We start from the raw sequence: 16977 nt of genomic DNA on the forward strand, positions 1-16977 counted from the left end.
ATTACCCTTCCATACTAAGCTAGGTAAACCGGGATAAGCTAAGGTCACGGTCTTTGCATAACAATCTAATATAGCATGATAAGGAGATAACCAGTCCATACCCAGTATCACATCAAAATCAAGCATGTCTAATAAAATCAAGTCTGCACGGGTCTCTCTACCCGAAAATATCACCAAACATCCCTTGTATACCCGATCCACTACTAAAGATTCACCTATTGGGGTAGAAATAGTAATAGGCACAATAAGGGACTCACTCACATAATCAATACCCACATCAAAATAATTCGACACATAAGAATAGGTAGACCCTGGGTCAAATAATACTGAAGCAGAACGATGGCAAACTGGAACAATACCTGTAATAACTGCATCAGAGGCTTCTGCCTCATATCTACCCGGTATAGCATAGCATAACTGACGGTCACCCTTAGCCTGCGAACCACCACGAGCACCACCTCGTACTCTACCCCTAGCACCATGGGTGCCACCTCTAGTATTCTGCGAAGAACCTCGAATAGTTGGAGCATCTATAGAATGAACAACTGGTGCCCCAGGCCATCCATTAGAAGGAGCACGTTTGGGGCAATCTTGGGCCTTATGCCCAAACTCATCACACACATAACAACCTCGAGGACCTGAACTCCGTGGGGAATAACTAGAATTGTCAAAACGACCTCCGGAGCTCGAAGAACCCTGAATAGCTGCCTGGACTGGTCTGCCCTGATAACCATGGGTTCCTGAACCCGAATATTCTCTACCCTTGGAGGAATGATCGCTGAATTGACCCTGCCGACGGAACCTCTTGGCCCCGCCCTGTCTAGCACGTCGGATACTCTCTATCATCCTGGCATGATCAATAATACTCTGAAACGTACCCCCAGACAATACAAGAGAGGCTGTAGCCTCCTGGAGATAACCGGCGAATCCCTTCACTAGTTTGCGAATCCGCTCGAATTCGGTGGGAATACTCGACATAGCATAACGAGATAACTCATGGAAGCGAGTCTCGTACTCAGATACAGATAAGGAGCCCTGCTCCAGTCTGTCAAACTCATCCCTACGCTGATCACGAAGGCTATATGGCACAAATCTCTCAAGGAACACCTCAGTAAACTGTTCCCAACTCATCATAGGAGAACCAATAGGTCTACGAGCAAGAACTGACCTCCACCATTCTTTGGCCACTCCCGCAAATTGATATGAAGTGTAAGCAACTCCATGTGCCTCTAAAATGCCTAGGTTGAACAACCTATCTTGACACTCAGTCAAAAAGTCATAGGCTTTCTCTCCGGCTTTACCATCAAACCTTGGAGGTGCCAATCGAACGAACCTCTCAAAACTCTTCTGCTCAGCTACCGACATGGCAGCATTAGCAGAAACTGGCGGAGCTGCAAATCTCGGAGGTGCAATAGAAGGCATTGAAGATGAACCAGGAGTCTGAAATCCTACACTAGGCCCCTGAACTGGCGGTGTAGCACCAACTGTGATAGGAGAACCTATAGTACCTGAAATAATACCAGAGGTAGGAGCACCATCCAGTCTAGCCAATAATCGAACCAATAGCTCTTGAAGCATCGGAGTACTATCGGGAACCACAGGAGGCTGGGATGGCCTCTCCTCCTCAGTCTTCTGCTCTAAGTCATCCTCATGCTCATACATGGGCTCAGGTGATAGCTCTCTAGCTCGTCCACGAGCAGGTGCCGCTCCCCTTGCTCGGCCTCGTCCCCTGACTCCACCACGTCCTCTACCTCGCCCGCGTACTGGGGCTTGAGCAGCAGGTGCAGCCTCACCCTCAGTAATTGTGGCTCTAGTCCTCACCATCTGCGCAGAAGGAATAGATCAGAGGTATACAACACTTGATATGAATAAATCGCACGAAGGGAGTAAAAAGAAAGAAATTCTCCTATTAAGTATCTTGTAGCCTCTCGAAGATAAGTACGGACGTCTACGTACCGATCCGCAAGACTCTACTAGACACCCTGCTCTTTAACTTATAAGACCGGTGAACCTAGTGCTCTGATACCAATTGTCACGACCCAAAAACTGAGGTCATGATGGCACACATCTCAAAACCCAATCTGATGTGTAACCCTAAAAATAAAATTCATACAAAACTTCCAAAGAGGAAAGTGATTCCACGATTTAAATAAAAAGAAAAAAAAACAATGAAGAAATTATCCCAAAACCTGGTGTCATAAGTATAAAGAGCATCTAATACAAGGTTCGAATCTGAAGATACAACATAAGTCTCTGAATGATACAAAAGACTGAAAAATAAAGATAGACTAGTGACGATCCGAATTCTGGGACCTCACCACTAATCTGAGAATTACACAATCCGCTAGAATATTAACTGCCACGTGGGGTACCCCGACTAGTATCTGCATCAAAAAGGGACACAGAAGTAGGGGTGAGTACAATTCACATGTACTCAGTAGGTTTTAGCTGACTGAGTATAAGGAATTAATCAAACCTATGAAATAAACTAAGGAACGCTTCCACCTGCATATAGAAAAGTCCCACTTCGGCATCGGTGCCGCCAGTTTATATATATAGTGGCACGAATAAAGTATAATAACAACTCATAATCACAATTAATCAAATAATTCAAGCAGCACAAATGTCAATGCAATGCAATGCAATATGATGATGCAATGATGTGGTGGTACGGTGGAATCAAGACTGTCGCACAGCCTGTCGTATACACCTGCCGAGCTGTGCTACCAAGCAGGACCCATGGGGGTCTCGCAGACCATATACCTCAATCACAATATCTCATTATCCTTGCCACCTCCTCGTGGTCAAGGGATCACAATGCATCCACTACCCTGCCGGAAAACTACCTCGGTCAGGGACTCAAGATACAAAGGTTGGGATCACAATGCATCCACTACCCTACCGGAAAACTGCCTCGGTCAGGGACTCAAGATACAAAGGTTTAAAGGTGTTTCATTTTCTTTCTCAAAAAGAATTTCCATATTTCTCAACTTCCCATGTTTCATGATGTGATGAATGAGGATGAATGCATCAAAACACATATGCATGGAAGTAATAATCAACTCACATGTGGTATAATGTTCAAAGTTCTCAAAACTTAACCTACACATGATATTCACCCTCAATAAATAGTAACGGGAAGAACACACTTTCATTTAAATATTCACCCCTTTCTCAACAATATTTCAATACTCAAGTATGCTCAAAACCCCCAACTCAATCTCTCAGGCGGCATCACAAGTCAAATAATATACTCAAGCCTCTCTCTTAGGCAAGTCATAATTCACATGCTCTCAAAGCAAATAAGATAACAAATAAGGCCCCCACACGGGCTATGTAATACAAATAAACCCCGTCACGGCAACACATTAATAAATAAGCCTCCACACGGACATCATAATATATATAACATTCTCAACTCATACTACAACCCCATCCCAAAGTCTATAACATATGAATGATTAATTACCCCATCTCAATCTCAAAGAAAGATAGCCAAACCTACCTCAATTGCCGAAACCGCACTCGAATACCTCCACCGGACAAGTAACTCTCGAATTCAGCGCTCGGAATGACAACCCACTATCAACAATGAAACATACACGTCACAAGGAGTCCAATGACACCCATATTGATAGGTTTCGGAACCGGGGGTAAAATGGTCCAAAAATTAACTATTTTCGAAAAGGGTCAAATCTGTAAATTTATTGAACAATCCCATTCTATTGGTAATAAGGAACTCATGGTTGAAAAACCCATAAAAATAGAGCTCAAAACGAGTTGGAAATCACAATTTTCCTTAAATTCGGATTAGGGAAGAAACAAGGATTTTTGGGGTTTGAAACTAAAATTTAAGAGTTAAAATCGTCAAAAACTTAATGAAAAAGGAAGGTTTTAGGTCAAAAATCACTTACCCAACACTTTGCCTCGAAAATCTCTTCTCAAATCACCTCAAGGAGTTCAAGAACTCAAACAAATGTTGAAAAATATTGAAATGAGAAGAAAGGGGCATTTTCTGCCCAAAAAGTTACTGTTCACGCGTGTTACTGTTCACGCGTGTTACTGTTCACGCGTGTTTTGTACAAATTTACGAAAATCACCCTCAAGGTCATTACAAGTATGAGCTATGAGGCCTCCTTGACTTACTAGGAGCTTAACATTAGGAACTATAGGAGTCTTAATGGGTCTACGATATGCTATTATTCTATAATATTGAAGGAATAGTTTGCTATGAAAGATAATGCTCGACTTGTATTGAGCTACCTCAATTTTGAGCAAATACCGCAACTTATATGTCTTGCTTTGAAAATGTTAAAAGAGATTTTATTTCATATTAGTCATGCCTCTTGATCACTGGTTGTGCTAATTGTGTAATCAACACAGACCACCAGATCAGTACACAGACCCGAGGCATAGAGCAAATATGTTGAATTTGGTTTTAGTTACTGCAGTAGTTTTTAGCAAAATAAGTTGTTTAGTTTAAGATAAATTTGAATTTTGAATTTTAGTTTGGTTGTTTGAGTTGTTGAGATATTTTAGGTCATTTTAAATTTCAAATTATGCATAAGTTACCAGCCTCGAAATTCTTTTTTCATATTATGCAGATCATGTCTTTTATGTTGGCTATTTAAAGCCTCTCAATAATTAATAAAATTATTGAAAGCTATTTCAATCCGTTGAGTCATTTTAACCCCTTTTTGCTGCCTCATCTTTTTAAAAAACCAACAAAATAGAATAAAGAGTGTCCAATTTCAGTATGAGTCATGCCAAATTCCTGTATACTTGTTAAACTTGCCAAAAATGTGTAAGGAGTCTACAAAACAATACCGCTAGAATCATATATAGAAAGAGATGAACACAAGCAATCTTAAGCCTCATCTGTTTTCATACATAAGGAGTCCACAAAACAATACCCCACTAGAATCATTTATAGAAAGAGATGAACACATGCAATCTTAGGCCCCACTTGTTTTCATTAATATTAAGATATCTGAATATGAATGCACATCTCAATGATTAAATTGTTGTCTCTAGATCTGAATATTGAATGATTAAGACTATTTGTTTTCAGTATTTGAATGTGCATAATTTATTTATTTTTAAACACAATAAATATATAATTCAAATAAAAATCTTTCGTCGACATGTGAGCGTCACTCGTCTCTTTCGGCTGCTGGATTCTGCGGTTCTGTAAATCAAGGGTAGCGACCCTCCCTAGGTGGGTGAGATTAAAATTTCAATTCCCAATCGCCTTTCGAAGTACCAGATTTGGTCCCAAACTAAGTCTCACTTTCGATAAGTTTTCTAACTCAACTCCGGCAAAGTAAATGATCCAACTAGATATTATGTAGGGAACATGAATGTGAGGGAATTTTATATATACAACAACATGCCTAGTGTAATCCCATAAAGTGGAGTTTGGGGAGGGTAGAGTGTAGGCATACCTTAGCTCAAGAAAAAAAGCAGTCAAAACAATATAGAGAAAGAAACAACTGAAATGAAAAGTCATGGCAATATACTATCGACAACTTGGCAAATCATCCTATAAAGTAGTCATTGCAATAAAACTGTCACACCCCAACTCACGGATGCAAATGGCACCTAGTGTCACGCTTGACCTCGAGTCGACCTATGCTTGACTTGTATACTACCAGCGTAATACCAGTCACAAAATCAAGAAAACAAAGTATATCTCGCTTTAAAAATAAGCCCTCGACTGACAAGTCCCCTGTTAACATAACCTGCAATAAACACACCTAACCCCAACAATTCATATACAAATAGAAAGTAAATCCTATGTGGACTGTCGAGGCCTCCATGATATCTAGAAACATATAAACCGAACACATATAATCACATACGATCAAGGCCACTAGGCCACTGTGCTTAAAGGGCAAAACAACAAGGCTATCATAGCCAACAACGCACATCTATACAATCCAAAGTCTGCAAGCCTCCTAGAGTAATATACTTGGCTGGGACAGGGCCCCGACCTACCAACAACTGACATGGCAAAAATGCTAACAACCTCTAGATCTAGCAACTCCGAAAGAAGGGGAGCTGACCAATTTGTTGGAACTCAGCTACACTACTGGTGAGGCCTCTGTAGTCTATCAGGACTTGCAGGCAAGAATGCAGCGCCCCCAGGCAACGGGGCATCCGTATGAAATAATGTACAGGTATGAAAGGCAATACAATAATTTAGCAGGTATCATAATATGCTAACAGTAATCAGGTAAGAACGTCAAGAATAAGATGAGCATACTGATTTGATACTGAATTTAAGCATACCAAAAATAATCAAACAACAACCTAACCAAGCCCCCATAAGCTCGGTAGGTACAAACAACAAACAAGACCACCTACTTGGGCCCTCATAAGCCCGAAAGGTGCCAATTCAGCCTATATACCCCTATCGATAGTCTCCTAGCCCCATAAGCAGTCATTACATCTCATTAGCTCCTCATGCACTCTAAATATAGCCCCGAAGGTAATCAGTACATTCTAATAGCCCCGTAGGGATCACATAGCTCTATTACGCATTAATATGACCCTGTAGTCATCACATAGCCCTCTTAGGCATCAATATAGCCCCGTAGGCATCACATAGCCCTCTTAGGCTAGCGAGTGGCCCGTAAGTGAACAAGCGTCAATATAACCCTGTAGGTAATCATGATAGCCCATTGACTTCATATTGACCCGGAAGGCAATCAAAATAACCTGTAGGCTTCCACTTATCTTAATAGCCACTTAGGCAAGCTGTACATACCCCCGTAGGCAAATGTTACATTTCTGCAGCTAACCACAATAGCCCGAGGGCAACAACAAACAATCAACTAGCCTAAAGACAAGCAATGTTGCTATAAGTAACTTATACAAACAATCATTACGCCTTACCTAAAAATGAGGTCTCTAATAATATAATATAGATCCCAACGAGGAATGTCTATATCAACTACAATAACAAACATTATTGAATAAGGCTACGAGTTACTTGGCTACGACAACTAGCCATATCTTTCCTAAGATTTATTGTATCTTGAGCACAAAATGCCTCTATGTCTGTATCTTGAGCCTTTTGGGCTTCTATAGCTGTATTTGAGCCTTCTAGGTTCCTATAACTATATCTGAGCCTTCTGGGCTCCTGTAGATGCACCTCAAGCACAAAAGGCTCTACTAAGGGCCAGTAATGTCAACTTAGGCATAAAGAACTCCATAAATGAGTAGACTTCCAAAATGGTTCTGCGGACTTCATTATGGTCTTTCTAGACGTTTTATAGCTCTTATAAGCAAAGTAAAGCCCCTTCAGCAAGGTACGCTTGTCAGTGACCTTTTTAGGAAACATGTAAAGGGACATCTATATGTATATGGCTTAAAGGCTTAGTCCTAAATACTAACAACTGACAGGATAGCCACTATAGACATCAACCAATCTTCTAATTTATCAATAAGTAAGGTGACTTACTAAGTGACCTGCTCAACAATATGTATATCGCATCGAAGTATAAGGTCGCTAACAAATAGGTGAAACACCTAGAAGCTCACCCCTCACAACCCTAACTAGGGCCAAGCCGTGACACGGCGATTGGGATGTGAGGGACCCCAACGATAAGCCATCTTAGCATACATCGCATACACAAGGTAAAGAACATGATAAAGATAAGCGGAAGTAATCACCACAAGGGAATGGAACTAAGGGAAATCAACTCAATAGATGTCCAAATCGGACTACATCATAAGCCGTTTAAACATGTCTCTAGTCTAATCTTTGATGGGGGCTTAGGACAAGCTCCTAGCTCACCGGAACAATAGAAGTAAGTCAAGTAATAGAAACATGAAACAAAGTCATTGCCCTCGATAAGACGAGGACTCACCAACTCTTGATATCTAGTCAACTCTAGCCACGAATAGGATGGCCGTGAGTGTCGTCCGTCCCTACATTATGAGACAATGTAGACAAAATATGAGTTAGTACATTTGAATGTACTAAGTATGTGAGGTATGCATGAACAAGTAAAGGAACATGAACAATATGCCATAAGATGCATGACCAATCATAATGAACATGAATAAAGCTTTAAAGCATTTGAAAACATATGAAACTCATGGTCAATGCATATCATAAAACTTCATTATAAACTCATAACTTAACTTCAACTTGTGTGGGATAAGACATTTAACCGACATCTAAGACCATGCGAGCTATTACATGGAATCCGATGGAACCCTCATCGAGAAGGGGGGGGGGCTACCTTGCCAGGGTATACTCCGTCATGGTACTCATCTCAACTCAACTCAACTGTGCTATATATGGATCCACTAGCTAGGCCATGAAGGCAATCCTACGCGGGCAACGTAGTTTGGGACTTTAGGTTGCTATTAGGATTCCCTTGGGTAACGAACTGCGTTACCGAATCGTATCCCACCTAGAAGCCCTCTCGGTGCTTAGTCAATATACCAACGGAGACTCATAAAACATGATCATAACATAATAGGGAAAGATAGTAACTGCCTATCAATCCATCTTTATGAAACATTAGGAATAGCTCATTAACTTAGTGATTCATAAGAATCCATAACTTCGGTGAGAATTGTACTAATCACCATCTTTAACATGATTGTGTGAGAATTGGACTTATCACACCATAAGATCTTAACTTTGATCATCATCATAACTTTCATCACAAAATCATAATCTCAACTTTAAATCATAGAAACTTTCATTGAGAATCATTAACTCATGATCAACTCATACAATCATCTTTAACTTTCATAATCATAACTTGAAAGTAGCTTTATGCATGGGCATTCATACTTCATCTCAAAATCATGCAATTCATATGAAAACATGCTTATAATGATAATTGATAACATCTAAAAAACGAAATTAAATCAGCCCAATGCAATTCATCAAAACTAGGATTCATAATCAATTGAAAATTGAATAAAACTTTGAGAAAATCTTGGGACTTCATTGGTGAAAGGAACTCATGAATCAATCCTCACATACCTTGGCTAAATGCACTTAGAATTGAAGAACTTTGAAGAAATCTGGAACCCTAGCTTGTGGATTGAAGAAGAAAACTTGAGAGACTTTGTTCTTGCCTTAGAGAAATTTTAGGAGAATGAATTGAATAGGAGGGGAATTTGAAGAATTGAATATATATAGGCTTTGAACTTGGCCATAAAAGTGTCTAGGTTCATTGAATCGAACTTTGGAAAAGACACAATTACCTCTCATTAAACTTCGGATCTTGGACCTACGAGACCCTTTCTACGGGTCGTAGAAGTATTGATGAGTCGTCAAAATGGCTAGTCCTCCAGGTCTGAGAAATAGGATAGAAATCAAGCCTCTGAAGTTTTGGAATGGGTCATTATTACGATCCGTCAACTTGTCTACGAGTCGTAGACTTGGTCCGTTCTGTAGGTCCCAAAACATGCAACTTTGAGAGCCTCTGATCTTTAGTTACGAGTCGTTCCTACGACCCGTAGCAACTTCTACGGACTGTCCTGTCAAGTCTTAGACTTGACCTTGAGGGACTTCTGAAACATGGTCTCTAAGGTCTATCTCGAGTTGTTTCACGGGCTGTCTACGAGTTTACGGGTTGTCAACCTGGGTTGTAGGACCTTGGTTGGCCATGATCAACTACCAAGACTCCCTCTACGACTTGTTTCTATGGCTCGTAGAGACGATCGTAAACTTGGGTCCAGTCATCATTTTGAAGATTTCTCTTTGGTTTCCAACTTTTCGACTTCCGGGGTCTTACATCACCTCACCACCATAACTCAATAGGCAGTCACAACGCTATTTAGATATAACTACAACTCTAATTCTTTAGCTTTATAGGCGTCAAGATACGCCAAAGGCCCATGGGCGAGCTATGTAGTTTATAGGCGTTGCAATCATATAATTTCTATGCCAAACTAATTGGTATTCTGCTAATATCAACATGAAATGCCAAGCAGCTAATTACGAAGCCCTTAAGGCATCGGCAAGGCACAAGCTCGCTGGAGAAGGCTGCATGTGCTGGCGTATGGTGCACATGGCATCAAATCTTCCTGGTCTAGTTGGCACTCCAGAGATTACGCTGCTTCTATTGTCTTTCCATTAGGTTTCTGGTCCATATATTGGTAATGGTATGTTCAGAACACTGGGTAGCAAAAAGATATTTGGTGGATTCGTAGATTGCCGAAAAAATTGCAGGGTGATGATCTTTTTCTCTATCAGATATTGCTGGTGACTGCCTAATGATTATAAGGGTTTATTTCTACCTTTGCTCTGGTACTATGTGAGAAATAAGAGAGAATGCATGAGACTGCTTCTGAATCATTTTATAGGCTCACACTATAGTGTAGATTCTTACGTTGGTCCTATGCGGAAGACTTGCATGTACACTTCTGTATTACATCTTAATATAAGTATTATCCATTTATCCGACAAATTTCAACTGCTTAAACCTTCTTTTAAGAAATTCTTCATAAAGCAAACTGATTGTTAAGCCTTTGACATCAATAAATCTCAGTAAAACTTATCTCTGATATAGCTACATGAAGGTCACTCTTGTCTATACTGGATGGAAGGTCATATGTTTCAATGTGTATATTCGCTCAAGCAGTCTGCTTCTTTTCCTTGTGAGAAAATGCTGAGTACTCCTTGGGAAATAATGCTGAGTACCAAGTGTAAGGCCTTTTGTTTATCATCAACTTTGAATTACAAGGAATTTAAAACAGAAAATTTGCCTTGTTGCAGATTATTTGGTAGAAACCTTCAAAGATATGTACAAAACTGTGAGGTAGATACTTCTCTAATGTTTTGACTTCTTCTAGGATGTGTTTAACATTTTCATATATACATCTGTCAACCATGGATCTTCTCTACATCTCCTTCTTGACATCTTATTGTATATCTGCAAATGAATGAAAGAATGATAAAATTCATGCATCAGCGTCAGTGAAAAAGGATTGCAGTTTCTGAGATCCAGTAGCCCTGATCATCAACCTCCACTGTTTTTGCCGGAGACGTCTGAAATGGATCTTGATGAGAAAAACGTAGATACACCCAGTGAAATGAGTGAGATCGATGGTTTGGCTTCTAAGGAATTTGAAGGATTTTCACATGTATGTGCTCTTTCTATTTCCCATTTCTTCAAACGTCAATTGTGTGATATATGTTATCCTTATTGTTGTGTCATAACTATTCCATTTCTTCATATTAGTGTCTTCCAAGTCCTGAAAAGACTTATATTCTGGTTCTATCCAATATGCAATCTGCAGCAGAACCTCCTTGACGCAAGAGGGTTAAGATTCATCCAAACCTGCCTTGCCATAATGTGTGTATGGGTGTAAGAACGTTTTTATTTTTTTTTAATACTTTTGTAGCATAAAGTGAACCTGCTTACTGGTTAAGGGGATTCATTCTCTAGGAGAGATAGGAGTTAAGAGTCCAGATTCCCTATTTTCCTTCTAAGGCCATTTAGGAATGGATGATGAATTTACTGTCCCAGAGGCACACGCTTTTTTGCAATTGGAATTGGAGACAGTTAATTGGGGAGGACTGCTCCTTATACCTCATTTATTGTAAATGTGTTTGGATTAAAAGCTTTTGAAGAGATTTTGATGATCAAAGATGAAAATGATTTAACTGGGTAAAACAATAGTGATGGTGGGCCAATGTTATCAAAACATGTGTGTTTTGCCTCGCTTCATGGGCGCTTCAGTGTCGCCCTTCCTTGCCAATGAGTGTATCCTAAAGAGGCGACACTAAACAATTGTCATTTCACTTAATCATAATTTATTTTTCAATTTCTTTGTCCATATATTTGTTATTTTTTAAAAATTATAATTACTAGTCATGGACATAACATATTTTTATTTTTTATCCATTTCTTCCTTTGTTCATTAAAGACCACATTGTATTTGTGCTTAAAACCCCAATTGACCTTTGAGTGTTTTTGGGCTTTTCGCCTTTGATAACACTGTGGTGGGCTCTTTAATTAGTTACTAAAGGCATGCTAATTTGTTTTCCGATCTAAGGACATGATAGTTGAATGGGTAATCCAAATAGAGTTCTTATTCTTATTCTTTTAGGCACATTTTAAATTTAGAATAAGTGATTAAACATAGATCTTAGTCTCATTTCCTTTAAGACCGTTTATACTTTATATATCATAAGTTTATCTTTCACAAGAAATAAAAGTATTTAAGTTTATTTAATTTGTTAGAGTTTAATAAATAATTAGAATTGTAAGAGTATAATAAATAATAGATTGAAACAATTTTTTTTTGGTTTAAGAGTCCGTTATGATTCAATGAAATGTTAAGTTTTTTTTTTTTGAGATAAAATGATATGTTAAGTTAGTGAAAGTTACATGTTACAGTGAAATTGCTTTGAAGTTAAATAAGACAAGTTGTTAAAGTAAATTTTTATTTAAGTAAATGGATTTGTTGTTAATTATTTTTGTATTTAGAGTTTATCTTATTAGAATTTTAGTTTGTAATTCTACTTTTAAAATTTATTGAAGAAATATTTCTCTTAGAATATTTTTTGAACTTTCAAAATCAAGTTTTGACCTCTCAAAGTGCACTGAACTCGGAAAAAAGAGCCAATCAATCAAAGCCTTTGCATTCATTGAAGAGACAAAGTCAGTTATTCGATTTAAAATGTAGTCGTTCTAATTTTGTTCTTCATTTTTTTTCTTAATTTAATATAAGTTAACACAAAATGAGATTGTTCTGTCCAATTATTTAAGAAGAATTGTGGCCTCTCATGTTATGAACCAAAAATTAGAGTTCCGGGCTGATCTGCCTTTCAAGTCTGCCTCGCCTCCATTGCCAGTTAGCGCTGTAATTCGGTTTAGCACTTGGCTGAACCTGCGTACTTAATCCTACATATGCTACTGTATGCAGCAAAGACGTTAATAAACCCCTATAAATCTAAATTCTCTGCCTCAAAGTTCTCTTGCTTCTGCAAAATGGCAGAACTCATGTATCAGACATCCTCAGCTAGCCTTAGTTGCTGGGATGTTCTGATATGCTTCATGTACATTTCAGCTGCTAACAGTCCTTAGTAATGCCTGAAACTTCTTTAAGTTAGATTTGTGCTAGAAATTGAACGATGTAATCCGACATATAAGATGCATTTTCATAGTTTCACAGGCTACTCAACTGTTTGGCTTAGACATTTCAACATCTGTAATTTCGCTACCATATGATGGAATTTAGTGGTCCCCACACTAATATATCTCTTTTCCTTTGTGGATTATTCAGGCTGAAACTCGACTGTACAAAATACTTATAGAAGAGAGAATTAAGCTTGCCAGAGCTACTGGAACTGCTCCGTAAGTACATAATACAATACTCAGCTCATTCTTGTGGAACTTTGGTTTGACAACTATCCATATGATATTTGAATTACAAGGGATGCTACATGCATATTATGACAGTATTTCCCCTGGATGCATAAAAGTGAGATACAAATTTATGTCTAGTTTTCACTTCCAGATATGCAGTCTGTGGCGACCAAACACTGAAAAGGATAAGCTTGGCCAGGCCTTCTACAAAAGCAAGACTAGCAAATATAGATGGCGTAAACCAGGTATACTTAATAGTTGGATACTGGTATCTAAATACTTGTAACTGTTGCACTACTAGTTGACACATAACAGAAACTCTAAGGGCTCATGCGTTTTCAGTGTAATGGTAGGTGTTGCAAAGTATGATAGCCCTGGTAATTTAATCACCTTAAGGTGAATGTACCTTGTGATGTTCATGTTATTCACTTGTCAAACTCTGTAAGCTCCTTTCTATAATTTTATGTTTTCATGCATCTTTATTTTTCCGTTCTCAGATGCCTGCTTTTCGTGTTTGCTCTCTTCCCCCTTTTAGGATGAGGTTGATCCATGATTCACCTTTCTGCTTTACTTTTGTTGCCATCTTTATTGCTGAAACCATGCAGAAAAGGAGTATCTTGTGTTAGGATCTACTTTGGTTCCTGATTGTTTAGCGGATTCTACATCTGTTTCTTTTAGTGCATGTTACTTTTATGTGACTGTTTGATGTAGCTGGAGTTGATTTCTCCATTCTGTTGCAGCATTTCATAAAACTGTATGGGGATAGTTTTCTTCAAAGTATTAAGCGTCTATCAGAAGCTTGCAATCTCTCTTTGGATGGGGATCCAACCAGTCAAACCTCTGTTCCCAGTAAGACTGTCACAGTTCCAAACAACAAAAAGTTAACACCAGCAAAATTTGAAGCATGGAAGATGTGGCATGAGGATGGTCTTACGTTCAAAGAAATTGCTGTGAGTCATGTTATTAGGATTTATTTGATGAAACTCCAGCTTGTCTGTTACAATACTTATTCTTTTTCATGTAGAATTTTCCCGGCAGAGCAGTAGCAATAAAGGAACAAACTGTGCTAGAGTATATACTTGAAGCTGCACGAGAGGGATGCAAAATGAATTGGACCAGGTTTTGTGAGGAGACTGGGTTGACAAGAGAGACATTCTTAAGTATCCAGAATGCTGTCTCAAAAGTTGGTAGAGAAAAATTGAAACCCATAAAAACTGAGTTACCAGAAGAGGTGAGGTCTAAGTTGAAATCACTCACTATGATAGATTGTTCAGTTGTTTGTGATTGTAGTGCATTCTTTATAGCTGACGTATGTGGAGCATCATGCCAACCTTATTGTTAAAGCTAAATGTCTTCTTAAAAAGCAGGTAAGTTATGGTCAGATAAAGGCATACTTGACGATGCAAGAGGCAGGAGTATCAGCTGAAGTATTTTCATCCAAATCCGATCAAAGTTGCAATGGAGATGAATGTTTGACTGAAATATCACAAGTACCACAGAACTCTATTATTCCATCTGACGTGCAAGGAGATGATGACATAGTTGAAGCACCTGTCATCACTGGTATAAACGGTGCTTCTTCTCCTGGGAAGACTGAAGGAGCAGAATCTCATATCCTGACTAAGAGGAGTAGGAAAGAAGCTGCATCCAGTGAAGGTGATTTTCTCATTCATACAAAACGCCAGAGGGTCGAAGCAGCAGAAGGAGAAAGTTTTAGGGCTCTGGATGCGACAGAAGAATCCATAATGAGCTGGCTTAAGAACTTTGATGATGGAGTAAGTACTTGTCCTTTGCAGTGACATTGAAATCTTAAGTTTTCATATTCCTTGATGGGAGGACAATGTATAAATATGCAGGTCACCCTTTCTGATCTTTTGGAACACTTCAATGGGTCCACTGAGAAATCTTTAGTCAATCTGCTTTGTTGCCTTGAAGGTGAGTTTTTGATATATAGGAAGAACAATCTATACAAGCTTTTGTAAACTTTTCATGTAATTTAGTGAACTTAGTGGCTCCATATCTATTTCTCTGGTATTTGCCACCCATTTCTACTCTGTTGGTTTTCTTCAAATAGTAAGGATATATGATACTCACAAAAGCTTGAGTTTGTTAACTTTGGAGTAAAGCGTCAGTGTAATGGTTTCTTCATGACCTAGTAAATTGGCGAGAAGCTGGCAGCAGCCAACTTTTATATAGTGTCTTGATAATTAAATTCACTAGCATAGCCAGCCTGCTGACTTGTTGATTGTTTGATTAACAAGTTATCTAGTGCAGACGTGTGATTGTTACAACTTACATCAATCTCTCCATTTTACTAGTGATTAAAACTTTAAATCATTACAAACTCTTCTGTTCTTTTGGGATGTGTAAATACTGAGATGATGCTCTTCATCTGAAATTTCTCTAATGGTTTGTGCTCCACGGATTTTCATATGCATGATGCTTTCTTGGTGCTCGATTAAAATTTTGACGAGTTACCGGGTATTTGAAATTCAACTCCGTCAAATTATCTTTCCCATTTGGATTAGCTAATCCTAGTTAGCTGTATAAGCTTTCAACTGTTTGAAAAACATTTTTTAAATGCTGAAATTAATTTTATGTATGCACTCTAACATGCTGGCTTTATCATGATTTGATCGTGGCAGGTCGGCTTTGTTATGATAAAATTTCACTTTAATATCTTTTTCTGTTGACGCAAATTTCATTTACTCTGTCATTGACTGCTTTTTTAAAAGGTACTTTTATATATATATTCGCACTATCTCTTATCAAATCTTGCATAATTCAATCAAAATTGAGAAGATACATGAGCAAAAAATCAAATATAACTCTGAACTTTTATAAATAATATGCATATATTATTCATTATACGTTGAGATTGTATATACCTTTACTGTCACACTTGGAACATATAGCTTTACACCAAATGGAGAGATACTTGGTGACATCTTAACCATTTAACTAATTTTATTTTATTTTATTACCCAAAATTTAAAAATCCACCCATCTATTTATTTTATCCGACCACCCAATCTAAAACGTCTTTAAAGTGCATACCTGAAGCAAATCCTTCGATTCAATCATCATCTATTACTTTTTTCCCATACTCAATAATCAAGATCTCATGTGTTTCCATGGTGGAAAATTCATTCAGCTAGAGAAACCCATTTCATACTTTCAATAACTTTTGGCAAATATCAAAAACAAGAGAAAGAAAAGATTAGTAAGTATCTAGTGTGCTTCATCAAATTGCCAGCGTCAATGGTGCAAAAGCCATTGACTATATGGACTAGGAACCCGTTTGGATGGGCTTAAAAAAAATAATTTTTATGTATGAAGTGCTTTTAGAACTTTAAAGTGCTGAAAGTTATTTTTATAAATAAGTAGTTGAGTGTTTGAATAAAAGTGCTTAAATGAGGAAAATTATGTGAATTTTAGGGTTAAAAGAATAAAAAGGATAGTTTGGAAATTTAGTTAAAATATAAGGGATATAAAAATAATTTTCATGATTAAAGAAAATGACTTTAAGCGCTTAAAAAAAATAAAATTAGAAATACTAATTTTTCATTTTTAACTAACTTTAAGAACTTTCTGGCTTAAAGTTAGCATTAGGCAAACACGGCCAAAA

The 16977-nt window shown here is 38.1% G+C and overlaps 1 protein-coding gene across 2 annotated transcripts in view; it reads left to right on the plus strand.

Annotated features, from left to right (window-relative positions):
• Positions 1-15544, plus strand: part of LOC129882552 (uncharacterized) — a 36536-nt gene extending 20992 nt beyond the window's left edge. For both annotated transcript variants that reach the window (XM_055956909.1, XM_055956910.1), the window contains exons 13-20: positions 10751-10793; positions 10947-11118; positions 13267-13337; positions 13501-13594; positions 14090-14299; positions 14374-14580; positions 14717-15124; positions 15206-15544. In XM_055956909.1, coding sequence (XP_055812884.1) covers positions 10751-10793; positions 10947-11118; positions 13267-13337; positions 13501-13594; positions 14090-14299; positions 14374-14580; positions 14717-15124; positions 15206-15331 — 1331 coding nt within the window. In that variant the 3' untranslated portion in view covers positions 15332-15544. The remainder of the gene's footprint in view (positions 1-10750; positions 10794-10946; positions 11119-13266; positions 13338-13500; positions 13595-14089; positions 14300-14373; positions 14581-14716; positions 15125-15205) is intronic.
• Positions 15545-16977: the final 1433 nt, after the last annotated feature.

Source organism: Solanum dulcamara, chromosome 3 (assembly GCF_947179165.1).
Source record: "Solanum dulcamara chromosome 3, daSolDulc1.2, whole genome shotgun sequence".
In the NCBI taxonomy this organism is placed as follows: domain Eukaryota; kingdom Viridiplantae; phylum Streptophyta; class Magnoliopsida; order Solanales; family Solanaceae; genus Solanum; species Solanum dulcamara.